General features: G+C 41.0%; 1 protein-coding gene across 3 annotated transcripts in view; it reads right to left on the bottom strand.

The window, feature by feature from the left end:
- Window positions 1–4,207: 4,207 nt before the first annotated feature.
- The window catches only part of map3k22 (mitogen-activated protein kinase kinase kinase 22), a 121,967-nt gene continuing 112,088 nt past the window's right edge, over window positions 4,208–14,086 (bottom strand). For all 3 annotated transcript variants that reach the window (XM_043687909.2, XM_043687908.2, XM_043687907.2), the window contains 2 exons: window positions 7,774–7,945; window positions 4,208–7,012 (listed from right to left, as the gene is read on the bottom strand). In XM_043687909.2, the coding sequence (XP_043543844.1) occupies window positions 6,784–7,012; window positions 7,774–7,945 (401 nt within the window). In that variant the 3' untranslated portion in view covers window positions 4,208–6,783. The remainder of the gene's footprint in view (window positions 7,013–7,773; window positions 7,946–14,086) is intronic.

Raw genomic sequence — 14,086 nt, 5'->3', positions numbered from 1 at the left:
TATAACTCGTCCCTGGCAACATCCTGGAAAATCTCTTCTGAACCCCCTCCAACTAAATAATATCCTTCCTCTAGTAGGATGACCAGAACTGGACATTGTACTCCCGAAGAGGCCTCACCAATGTCTTCTACAATCTCCATACTGCTTTTCAACTCCGATACTCAAAGGTCTGAGCAATGAAACGTGATTGAAATTGGATTAGATTCCCCCTACAGTATGGAAAAAGGTCCTTCGGCCTCACAAGTCCACACTGACCCTCTGAAGAGTAACCCACCCCTACCCTACATTTACCCCTGACTAATACATTTAACACTATGGGAAATGTAGCATGGCCGATTCACCTAAATGGCACATCTTTGAATTGTGGGAGGAAACCATACCACCTGGACGAAATCCACGCCAACACGGGGAGAATGGGCAGACACTACATAGACAGTCACCCGAGGCAGGAGTCAAACCCGGATCCCTGGTGCTGTGAGGCAGCAGCGCTAACCACTGAGCTACTGTGCCATGCCAGATGCTAGGAATCAAAAGAACAAATACATGAAGCAACCATTTGCAAAGCATTTAATTTGCAGCCTTGGCAGAAGGATTCTGGAACATATCAGGCTTCCCCCAGCTGCAGACTGCCATCAATTGCACATACTTGGCACTTAGAGGGACATATTGCAGAATTCATCAATATGAAGGTGTTACATTCACCTGATGCTCAAGTGACATATCACCATTACCACTTCCTGGAGGTGTGTGCCCGCTACCCAAGCAGCTGCCACAGCTCCTACGGTATGTAGCACTCTTGTGTACTGGTATGTTTGAGACTCCATGGCCCTTACAAGGCTGGTTACTAGTGAACAAGAGCTACCCACTGCGATCATGATCCCACTGTACAATGTGGAGTGTAGATACAATGATGCCTATGCTTCAACCAGGGCCATGGTGGAGCAGATGATTAGACTGCTGAAGATGCTTGGATCCTCCAGTATATTCCAGACAGAGTGTGTCACATTATCCTCACTGATGTTCCTTCTAAGTGTTATTTCCACTGTGTGAACCTCTGAATGGTGGATTTTATATGTGGAATTCAATGTGTCAGCATGCCGATCGGGAATCTTCCAAAGCTTGTGTGGCTTAGAGGGAACATGGATCATGGTATGCTGTACTCTGCATAATTGGAACAGGCAATAAGGCAAGAATGCTGAACTAGGAGAATGGGAACAGTCTTCCAAGGGGGAGGTGGAAATGCTCCTTGTCCAAGGCAGAGATGTATCAGGTGCTATGGTGAAAAATTTCACTCAGCCTTGCTGTGGGAATCCCTCCAAAAAACTCGATGCAACTTGTACTTAGCCAAACTATGAAAGTTTCAGTCCAACATTTCACGTGCAATATGACTTCTTCCAAAGGTGAAACATATTGGACTTGGAAAGTGAGCCTTTTTTCTCTCCATGGATGCTGCCAGGTGTACTGAACTTCCCCAGCACGTCCTGTTTTTATTTCAGATCTCCAGCTTCTATCGCTAATGCAGGTTGGGTGATCATTTCGCTGGAAGCTCCATTAGTCTGTAAGCATGACCCTGAGCTTCCAGTTGCTTGGCATTTCACTTCACCATCTCAGTCCCATTGTGGCTTCTCTGTCGTTGGTCTTTTCAACTGAACAAGCTCAATGGGAACTCAAGGAGCAGCACCTCATGTTTTAATAAGGTACTTTCCTGCCTTCTGGACTTCAGTATTGCATTCGGTTATCCCATGTCAGAACAATTGCTTCTGTATTTCAGACAGCAGCTGGTGATTCTATTGATTAATGATTGTATTATTGCCATTCACAACTCTTCTGCTTTACTTTTCCTATTAATGCTCCTTTTTGCTACTCAATGTCCCTTGTCAGTTTAGTGCTCCTGCCTTCCACACTCTCACTGGCTTTCCTATATGTTCCCCAATTTACTCTCACCTTGGATCGCCCCACCCACACACTTCAACTCTGTACTCTTGTTCCATCTCTAAATTTTAAGTTTTAGGTCGTGAAACATCTACCCATGGATGCTAGTTGACCTTCAGAGCATTTCTGGCTTTTGTCCTAATTTCAGATTTCCAGCATTGACAGTATATTATTTTTTGCTTATGAAATGCAATGGTTTGTTTATGAAACCATTGAATGGAGGCAGGGCCTTGACCTTAGGTGATATCAGCGGTTTCATTTATCTTACACAGAAAGATAGGAACAGAGTAGGCTATTCAGCCAAATAAATCTAAATTAAATCATGATTTGCTGTGTACCTTAGTCATATCTACCTGACTTGGTTCTTTAATAGCTTTGCTTAACAAAAATGCTCAATCACAAATGTTTAAGTAACCTTGCCTCAAGAGCTTTCCTCTATTCCATGAAGAACTGCTTTCTCACATCACCCCTGAATGGCTAAACATTCAACTTTAAGACCAAAGAAACAAAAGCTTCTGTTTATACCTACAGCCGGTCACTTTAACACAACATCCTGCTCACGTACCCACTTCTCTGTCCTTGACATGCTGTAATGCTCCAGTGAATCCCAGTGCAAACTGAAAGATCAACATCTCATCTTCAGACTAGGCACTCACAGCCTTCTGGACTTAATAGTGAATTCAACACCTTCAAATTGTGAACCAACTCCCATTTCTTCCCTTTCTTTTAGCTCTACTAGTTACATTCTGTCACTATGTCCTCTTCCCCCCCACCCCCTCCCCACTCCAGTGGCAGTTAGACACACCAGTATTCTGCCATTCTCACATTCTGATCACTTATTCTGAACTTACATCATCTTTTCTCCACCAGTACCTACACCCACCACCACCACCCCTACTACTGCATAAATGCTACCTCCTCCACACTTTGTTTCAGCTCTGATGAAGAGTCACTAGACTCAAAACATTAACTTGCTTTCTCTCCATGGATGCTGTCTGACTTGCTGTGATCTCCAGCATGTTATTTTCAGATCAACAACACATTTGATCATCTTAAAATCTGCTACTATTCTGCATTCCCTTGGCACTGTACTGGGGTGTCAACCAGTTGAGTTGGAAAATCAACAATTTTGAGAGAACTTGTGAACATGGTATCTAATGAAAAGTAATAGACTAAGCATATGGATTTGCAACACTGACAGATCTGTACTTCCAGTATTTCATGTTTATTTGAAAAAGCTGACTAATTTCATTTTCTGACAACAGGGACATAGTTTACTGAATGCCTCTGATAATTTGTTCCAAGGTTTGTGTTACGAATATAATTTTAGCATATTCAACCATGTAATGTGCTTCCACTATTAGCTTAGTGTCTCTGCAGCTCAAGTGCCTTGGAAAGGAGTTCCAAGATATTGACCAAGCCACTGTGAAAAAATGGTGATATAGTTCCTAATCAGGATAATGGAGGGAGCTGTTAGAAGTCAGGGGTTTGTGAGATGTGTGGCTGTTACTGCTGAGCATCTTGTATATGGTACACACTGCTGTCACTGTGCTTTGGTGATGGAGGGTCTGAATGTCTAAGGTGGGAGAAAGGGTGCTAATCAAGTGGCTGCCTTATCCTAGATGGTGTCGAACTTCTTAAGTGTTGCCTACACTCATTCGGGAAGTGGATAGTATTTCACCACTCCTTCTTGATGTGTACCTTGAGATGAGGGACAGGTTTTGGAATTCCCAACCTTTAACCTGCTCTTGAAGCCACAACATATATATGACAGTTCAGTTTCTGGTTAATGATAACCCTCAGTTGTTGATGATGGAGAAAATCAGTAATGGTATTGCCACTGAGTCTGGCCTTTTTTTAAACTTGGTTGAGGCTAAATCTTACAAAACACTTTCTCGTTGATGAGTAATCTACAGATTGATTGACTTTTCAAGCTCCAAATTAAGTGCCCTGGTGTACCTATGTGATGGGAATAAACAGTCTAAGACGTCATGTGCATGTCCTTTTCATGAAGTTTCTGGCAGTGCAGCAAGATCCTGTAAAGAGGGGCACCACTTCCAAAAATGAAATTTTGCCCACTAACTCTAAATTCATGGCAGACATTATATTGACTGGCCAGTGGCTGCCAAGTTTATCTCATCATTGTTTTTTAAACAGGAATGCAGTATTTGAATCATTCAGTCTTTTGGCATCATTTTCTAATCCCAGTCTTATTCAATTTCCACTGTTATTCCATTCTGATATTAATAAGACTTCAAAAAGTTGCTATGAGTCATACATTTCAATGATCGTTTATTTCCATCCAGTGAAAGGATTACTTTTTTTTTTACAAAATTCAACATGGCTCTCAAATAAACAAAGTTATATTGAAATGTCATTATTATATACAGCCTAATAGTAAGTGAATAGGGGAAAAACTGTTAAGGAAAAGCTCAGCAACAGAGTAATTTAGTTGTAAGGGCCAATGTTTTGTTTACATTCCTTTAACCGAATATCTGGCCCATCTTTCCCTTGTTAACCCAAAGGTGGAAATGCAGAATGGATACAATCTAGGGTGATTTTGACAATGTTTCCTTTCGGGTCAAGAGATACAATCCTATCAGTCACACTGTGACGTCATTCGACTGTTGAGTGCAATGTATAGTTGTGCTTTAGACGCCAGGAAGATGAGACAGTCTGGTTTTGGAAAAACTGTACAAAACACAAAAAGCTAAGAACAAAATCTGAAGACATACCGTAAGATCTTAGAGGGGCATAAATGACATGGGCAATGGTGGGGTTTGTGATGGAATTGCTTGAAATATCTGGCAAGACCTCTTGACGTGAGGACCTTATTGCTGTCTGTTTTCTGCATCTGCCGAGCAGTGGGGTAGGGGAGATTTTCTCACCTGGCAATGCCGAGTTACACATTGAAGATTATTGCTTATTAAATATCTATTAACACCACAATTCGCCTAATTAATATTCAGCTTCCTGTCTTAGCAAACAAGCCGAATGATGCAGATGTTGATACAGATGTTAGACCGTGTAACTGGTGACCTCAGCTCATTCTGGCTTTGTCACCATACTCCATAAGCACTGGCCCAATTGAATCCCACATTCACAGATGTGGTATTCAACATGTGCCAGCCTCTAAGTACCCATGGCACATTGTTGATTCACTTCTGCACAACACTGCACTTCGAGTCATATCGGCAAATATCATTGTAATGTTGCTGCAAGGATATTATTGTGTGCCCAGAAATCACGCACTCAGCTTGCTGTACTGGGCCACTCTACATCTCCAGCTTGTTTGCTAACTTTCATAGCGCTCACTCACTCAGTGTATCTGGATGCTCATATCATCCCTGTGTTACATTGCTTCATCGCTCAGCCAGAGATACCAGGTTCACTGTACTTGCAGTTTAGTGCAGACAGGAAACCTGTCATGGTTGTCAGCAATCCTCAGTCAGGTCAATGGCCTTTGATCAGAGGGTCCTGGCACATAGGATCCTGGAGGGACAAGGACATCCTCCATTACCAGTTCAGGGGCTTGGACATGATCAATAAGCCAGTCGAGTGGTCAGATTCAGGATTCTCTCCTCATAGAGGGTGGGAGTTGAATGACACTTGACACTTTATGATGAAAGAACATGAGTAGGCCGTATGTCAGTCTATAACAGGAAAAAGTGAGGACTGCAGATGCTGGAGATCAGAGTCAAGAGTGTGGAGCTGAAGAAGAAGCTGCAGTCGCTGCTTTTTGAGAAAGGGAATTCCAATGACTCAAGCCTTCTGAGAGAAAAACACGTACATATTTCTTTCATATTATGAGCTGTTTCCATTCTGGAACGAGGGTGAAACAGGTATTAAGTGAGTGGAAGGTTGGTGGAAAAGCTTTTGTGCAGCTGGGGAGTTGTCCGAGTGAGTAAGTGGGTAGAGCAGAGGGCAGGTAGGCTTCATGTTATCGGAGTCTGGAGTAGGTAACAGCAAGTGAGGGAAGGGGTTGTGGGCAATACTGACAATGGTAAAACTTGAGCCTTGGTGGGAGGTGGGTACAGTAGCGGAGATACAGTGAATGCGCACGGTGGTTCTAACACTGGCAGAGTGGAGAATGGAGACATTGCTGTGTATTCCTCCAGACTTTGAGACTGCACTGACCCAAGTGGCAATGTTAAAGCAGGCTGGCATGATTTGGTGTCATGGCTTCCTCTGCTGGTCCGAGGAAAAGGATGTCCTGATAATGAACCACCCAACACAGCAGAATTTCCACTGCAAAGCAGGGCATCACATGTCCCTTGTTTGCCATGTCCAGCCCAAATGTCAACAACTGTGTCGGGCAGCTGTGGACCAACAGTTCTTGTCCGAGTTTGTCCGAGGGCACAAGCGCTTTTTAAAGATGATGCTGGCATCAGGGATGCCAATCAATTCTGGGATATTCTGGCAGTGACGACTTGTTCCGGGAGCTGTGCATGGTAAGATGGGGGTGGGATTCAAGCTATTGGGGTGCCACAGTGCAGGGTAGGGAGTTGATGAGTCGAGTTTAGTAAAAAAGTTTTTAAAAACTCTCTCCAAAAACGCTGAACAAATCTAAGACGCAAAAACATTTTGCCTTTAGTGGATTTTTCCAGCTTTTCTACCTTGTGACTGACTCACTTCTCTACAATGCTCATAGATATAATTATGTCACAGTAAGTTTAAAAAAAAGCAGAGTGTGCAATTGCATTGATTTGTATTTTGTATCTTTTTTTTACAAAACATATATACAAAACTAAAATGCCTATTTTTTTGGAAGCATCTTTATAAGAATTGGGAGTAATTTCAAAGTCCTACTCAGTGGGATACCAACTCTTCATAGCTCCAAAGATCACTTGACTAGAGGTTATACTGAACAAATGTATGTCTCAGAAGTTCTTCTGCAGATGGTCTCCGTTTCTCTTCTACGAATATTTGCTTCAGGAATGCACGGCATGAGTTTGAGACATTATCTGGTAGGTGAGGCTTGGTTGGCTGGGTGGCAATTTTGAAGATGGCAGCCATGGCTTCGAATTCTGCCCAAGGAGGTTTCTCAGTTAACATTTCCACAATGGTGCACCCTACACTCCTTTACAAACGAAAGGAAAAGTATTTCAATACTTGTACGCACATACATCATCAATGTAATAGCACTGTTGTCACTTGAGTTGTTCAACAGGTTAGCACAAATATGTAATAGCTTCTGATGTTTAATTTCCTCTATCATGTAACTCAACAGTGACCCAATCTTTCTGTCAAATAAAGAGAAGCATATGTAACCTAATATAAAGAAATTATTAGCCCATCCAATTTCAACTTCTAGTGCTCTGATTGGTCAAAGACCAAGAGAATGTGATGATGAGATTATTTTGTAGTTAACAATTATCTCCTTTTTCTCTTAATGGTACTGACTCTTATTTAGATGCAATTCCATTAATGCAAAGCAAAATCTCAGCCAAGACATGTGAACCCAGTATCCTTTCTATAAAGGAGCATCACTGCCTAATCCTCTTCTCAGCCAAAGCCCAAACAACACAGAGCTTATGGGCCAGATGAAGGACAATGAAGCCAATTGTAACTGCACCATTACTGTTTCAGCCAAGACGGTAAAGAGCAAAAATTGAACTACAGTCTTCCCAGTGTGCTTCAGTTAGTACCACAGAAAGAAATACATTTCACATCTCAATGTTTTGGAAAGTAATCTCAACAAATGCTTTTGATATTCAAAATGTCATTATTATGAACTTTTTCTTTACTTCAGTGTAAGCAGCTTTGCTGATTTGCACAAGAAGCATATCTGTTTTTAAAAGTCAATTCATTGTTTCATGCTGCCCTTCATATGATACTTACCAGACGTCTGCTTTCCTTCCATATCCTTCCCCACTGATAACTTCGGGGCTCATCCAGTACGGTGTTCCAGTTACCGATTTAATCCCCGACATACAAATAGTTTGCAAACGTTTACTGGCTCCAAAATCACCCAGTTTGACATTCCCTGCAGAGTCCCTCAAAATGTTGGCACCTGTGATGAAAACAAAAATTAATGAAGCAAATAACTTCAAATTTCATTGAGATGAAGCACTTAGTAAAACCACCACAGCAATACTTGGTAATAGTTGTTGTGTTCATAAAGATTATATTCAAGTAAACCTGCCAATTTGTAGTTCTTCTAAAATAAACTGCACTCTAGATATGGATGCTGTTCATCTATTGCTCATCCTGAATTGCCCTTCAGAAATTGGTAGTGAGCTACCATCTTGAAACGCTGCAGTCCTTGGGGTGTAGGGACACAATGCCTTTAGGAAGGAAATTCCAGGATACTCCCAGCAACAATGATATAGTTCCAAGTCAGGGTGGCAGATGACTTAGAGGAGAACCTGGAAGTGGTATTTCCATGCATTTTTAGAAAATTCATTCCCAGGATACAAGCATCACTGGCCAGGCCACCATTTATTGCTGATCGCTAACCATCCAGAAGACAGCTAAGAACCAACCACATTGCCATGGGTCTGGAGTCACATGTAGACCAGACCATGGAAGGACAGCAGGTTTCCTTCCCTGAAGGACATACTTGAACCATACGGACTTTTGCGACAATTGTCAGTGGTCACCATCAAGTTAAGTTTTTATTCCAGCTTTTTTTACTGAATTCAGTTTCACTAGCTGTCATAGTGGGATTTGAATCCACGTCCCCAGAACAATAACCACAGTTCTGGATTACTAGTCCAGTGATATTATCAGTATGCTACTCTCAGCCTGACTGTCAAACCCAGCCACCACCTTCAACATTAACTCTCTTCACCACTGTTACACTGCAGTAACTTACTAAGTCTCCTTCAACAGCATCTTGCAAATCTGCATCTACCACCTCGAAGGACATGGGCAGCAGATAAACAAGAACACCATCACCTGCAGATTCCCCTCCCAGCCACACACCGTCCTATTATGAAATCATATCATCAGTGTCACTGGGTCAAAATCCTGAACTCCCTCCCTAACAGTACTATGGGTGTTTTTACATGCCAAGGACTGCTGTAGTTTATGAAGGCAGATCATCTACACATTCACCACGATATTTAAGGATGGATCAAATGTTGGTCCATCAATTTCCACATCTCATGAATGAATGAAAGTAGTGCTGGGAATTCTTCATTGTAGCTTTACCAGGTTGGCCAAGTCCTAAAAAACATAACTGGGTCTATGGCATATTTTAAGGAAACCAACAAGATGGAAACGCTTACTTGACATTGTAGTCACTAATCTACCTATTGTAAATGCATCTGTCCAAGACAGTATTGATAGGAATGACCACTACAGTGTTCTTGTGCAGAGCTCCCAAGTTCACATTGAGGATACCCACCATTATGATGATGTCACTGGCACCATGCTGAATGGGATAGATTTCAAACAGATCTATCAACTCAAAACTGACTATCCACAGAAAGAGTAGCAAGCCATTCAGCCCATTGAGCCCATTTAATATGATCATGACTGATTGAACACTTCAGTAATACCTTTTACCCACACTATCCCATACCCTTTACACTAATAATTGTTGAAAATTCCCAACCTCTGATTTAAATATACTCAAAGCCTGAACTTCTGCAGCCCTTTGAGAATTTCAAAGATTCATTGTCCTCTAAGTAAAATAATTTATGCTGATCTCAGGCCAAAATCTCCCTTAGTTTTAAATGGTACTGGATTTCCAGAAGAAATATCTCACCAGCATATACTCTGTCTATCTCTTTAAGTATTTAATAGGTTTCAATGAGATCATCTCTCATTTTTTGAAACTCTAACAAATATAGTCTAGTTTGCTTAATCTCTCTTCAGAGATCAGTCTTGCAATCCCAGGAAAAGTCTAGTGAACCTTTGTTGCATTCCCTCAATGGCGATTATATCTTTCCTAAGGGGAGACCAAACCTGCACACAGTACTCCAGGAATCATCTAACCAAGCTCCTATACAAAACTAAACAAGACTTCACCCCTCTTGTACACAAACCATGAGGCACTGTGGGCCATCAGCAGAATTGTATTAAACAACAATCTGCAACAACACAGCCTGACTCATTCCTCCACTCTACCATTACAATCAAGGTTAAAAATCACACAACACCAGGCTATCGCCCAACAGGTTTATTTGGAAGTACAAACTGTTGGAACACTGTTCCTTTGTCAGGTTGTTAGTGGGGCAGATACATTCTATTTTGTTCAATAAGCACACAATCTGTAGGCAGTCAATCCATGTGATATTTTATAATGAATCAAAACCTGCAACCCATTCTAAGTGATTAATGACTTAATGGTAATCTAGGTTTGTTCAATACATCGCATCACTTGCATGACACTTTGATCCTTTACTATAAATTTTGTGTCCTACGATCCTGTCCCACTAGCTACCTGATGAAGGAGCAGCGCTCCGAAAGCTTGTACTTCCAATCAGACCTGTTGGACTATGACCTGGTGTTGTGATATTTTTAAATTTATATACTCCAGTCCAACACCAGCATTTCCACATCATGATTACCATCAAGCTGAGAGATCACCCTTGGTTCAATGAGGAGTTCAGGGTGGCAGAACAAGAGCAACTCCAAGCATATCTAAAAATAAGTTGTCATAGTGTGAATTGATGTCCTCCAGGCTTTTAGATCACTAGTCCAGTGACATTACAACTACCCCATCGCTTTCCCTACATAGATTAGATTAGATTCCCTACAGTGTCAGCCCAACAAGTCCACACCGACCCTCTGAAGAGTAACCCACCCAGTCCCATTTCCCTTTGAATGATGCACTTAACACTATGGGCAATTTAGCATGGCCAATTCACCTGACCTGCACATCTTTGGACTGTGGGAGGAATCTGGAGCACCTGGAGGAAACCCATGCAGAGACGGGGAGAATGTGCAAACTCCACAGACAGTTGCCTGAGGCTGGAATCGAACCTAGGAGGATATACAAGGTAACAGGCAATCTAGGATCCTCCTAGGATGACCTCTACACTGCAAATATTATGTTTTGTGTTTAATTTTTACATAAACTCGCAGATATGAACATCTTTATTTGTTACATGTAACCTTTAACTGATTAAGACTTCCTCACAATTGTTTTCATTTCACAGAACAACTAAGCATACCCAATTACTGTCACAAAACCTCAACTAGGTTTCTGGAAGAAACAGCATGTGTTCTTCAGTTAATATCAGAGTGAGTCAGCATCTACTCTTCGGTAGATAGAACAACCTGAAAACACATGCATGCTCTGACTAATATATTTACCGAAGTCAGCAATATGTCAGAACATGATTGAGCAAATTATAATCCATAGGTAATTTAAAATTTACATATCTTCTCTGATATGACACCATCAATGAAACTGAATTGCTGTCTGATCTTTGCTTTTCTCCCTGCACTGTAGTTGTACTTGGGTAAACTCACACAATCTTTTCGCATTGAGAATATTGCAATTTTATGAATGAGTTGTTACATGATTTTCTGTATTTTAATACTAAAAAGCAATGGAGCTAAGTTCTGAGGACATGCAAAGTCAATCCCTGAGCCATCCTCTCGCATGTCAGCCAACAAGAAAGATCCACTGGTTGTAAATAACTAAGTGCAACTAATGTCAAAGGTCTTCTACAGTCATGTGGGGAAACAGCAACAAGATTAGCCAGAAGAAACAATAATTTTCCTTGATTAAAATTAAGAAAGCTAAGAACAAAACCCAGAAATGTCATGCTTGATGTAAAAATGATAAACGGTATTACCAGATACTCAAATACGAGTTGAATAATGGGAGTGCCACTTGGGCTTGAACCCATTATTGACAGGAAACTGTCAATCAGAACAGCAGTACTTTAGTTCCATCACCATGTTCATAAGCTTTAGCTTACTCCTCTCTAATTCCGTAATCATTACCAGCCTGACAAATACCTCTACACTCTCAAACATCCCATTCTTTTGACTTTAGCCTCCTGTGCATCCTTCATTCCCTTCAACTCACCATAGCTGGTGTGTCTTAAACATTCTAAAACTCATGCTCCAAAATTCCTTTCTATCTTCACAGCCTTCAGTTCAATAAGATGCTCCAGGAATCTTATTTTCCCAACCAACCATGCCCCCAAAATTCTTCTTTACCTTATCATCCAATTTCTGTCTGATTACATATCTATATCCATGTGGGACTTGGGCATTGCTGGCTGGGTCAATACTCATTGCCTGTACCGAGATTATTGAATGCTTTGGCATGTTTTGCTTGGCAGATATTAAATGAAAGCAGTTCACGACACACACAATAACAATATATCTCTGAGAGGAAGAAAGATTCTAGGAAAGGGACAAATCAACAAAGGTTAACCAAACAAGTTAAGAATCATATCAAAGGAAAGAAAAAATATAAATGTTGTAAAGATTAGTGGTAAACCAGAGGGAAGGAAAAGGTTCAAAAACCAACAACAGATGGCCAAAGGATAAAAAGAGCTGGAAATAAAACTTTGAGGTTAAACTAGCAAGTCATATTTTAAAAAGCTAGAAAGAGCTTCTTTCAGTATATAAAAAGGAGTAGACAAGCCAAGTGAATGTGGGGCTCTTTAGGAACGAGACTGGGTTAATAATAATGGGGACCTGGAAATTGTAGAGAAGCTGAATAAATACTTTCTATCAATCTTCAGAAGATACTAATAGCATTCCTAAAATATTAAGCAATCAAGGGATAAAATGTGGGGGTGAAATAAATACAATAATTATCATGACGAAAAATGTACCAGGACCAAAAACTAAAGGCCAATTTCAGTTTCATGTTATGATAACAAAGCAAGTAGCTACAGAGATAGTGCATGCACTGGCATAGGTACACAATCCTTTATCTGAAACGCTCAGTCCAGCTGGTTTTCAGAAATTTTCAAATTTCAGAATAAGTGGCAGTTTGATGGTGCAATTTTTCCAAAATCTTTCCAAAGAATAGACATACTGTGAGTAAAACAGGCCCTGAAACAAAATTGAGGCCTGCCAGTGCTGGGCCACGTCCCATACATCGCATCTGAGTGACACACATTGCGTGGGTGTGGACTTGGGTTACCTGTTTGCATGCCAAATAACCTTGTTAATGAGAAAAAACTTCACAAAAAAAAAACCTTTGGACTTTGGAGCTTTTCAGATTTCAGGATTTCGGATAAAGGAGGTCTACCTTTAGTAACCTACCAAGTTTCCTTAGATTCTGTAAAAGCCTAAAGAATTGGAATCCCCTTCCATCACTTTACTGATGTTCAAGAGTAAATTAATGGGTGGTAACTGGCCAGATTTGATCTGTCCCGTCTTCTATGTTTGAGATCATTTTCCACATTGCTGGGTAGATGCCAGTGTTGTACCTATGATGGAACAACACGGCTCGGGGAGCTGCAAATACTGCAGCAAAAGCATTTACTGTGAGGAAGCATAGCTGTGTGAGTCGGTGGGCTTATAATGAGTTATTAGCTAATAAAGGGCTGCTCTCTCACTAGTGAAAGACAACTAGTGGTAGTTTAACCTGAGCATCACCAAACCTCAAGCAAGGTTTTTTTCTTTTTGTTTAACATGAAGGTCAGTCACTTAAAAGATAATCATAATAGGCAGCCGATGTACACCTAAGAAAAGGACTTAGGATTTATTATATAGAAGAAAAACATGAAATGTGTTACACTCTCACCTATCCGCTCCACCCTTCCGACAGACCATACCTGCATCCCCTTAATGCCATCCCACTTACCTTTCCCCAGCCCCAAACCCTTCCTCTATTTATTTTTCTGCTCCCTTCCCCCTCCCCAGTCCTGAAGAAGGGTCCTAACCAGAAATGTTGACTTTCCTGCTGTTCTGATGCTGCCTGACCTGCTGTGCCTTTCCAGCTCCACTTTTTATCAACTACTTTACACTATTTGGAAACAGTAAAAAGAAAGATTCAATCCATTATTCCACAGTAACAACCTTACAGATACTAAAACCTCAGTGGTGTGTTACCCTATGTCCACACTGAAGTTAGCTCCTTGATCAGCAGACAGAGCTGTAAATGGTTTCTATTTTGCTAAATTTCTGTGCATTCACTCAATGATATTCGCTTCACATAATGCCCCTTCAAATTAGTTAAACAAACTGCTAACTCAGCTCATTATTACAGGTACACAATCCTTCATCC

The sequence above is a fragment of the Chiloscyllium plagiosum genome, unplaced genomic scaffold (assembly GCF_037043375.1).
Source record: "Chiloscyllium plagiosum isolate Xiang-an unplaced genomic scaffold, Cpla_swu_hap1 HiC_scaffold_4, whole genome shotgun sequence".
Taxonomy (NCBI): Eukaryota; Metazoa; Chordata; class Chondrichthyes; order Orectolobiformes; family Hemiscylliidae; genus Chiloscyllium; species Chiloscyllium plagiosum.
Note: the sequence above shows the minus strand (reverse complement) of the source record. Positions and strands in the feature narration are given on the sequence as shown.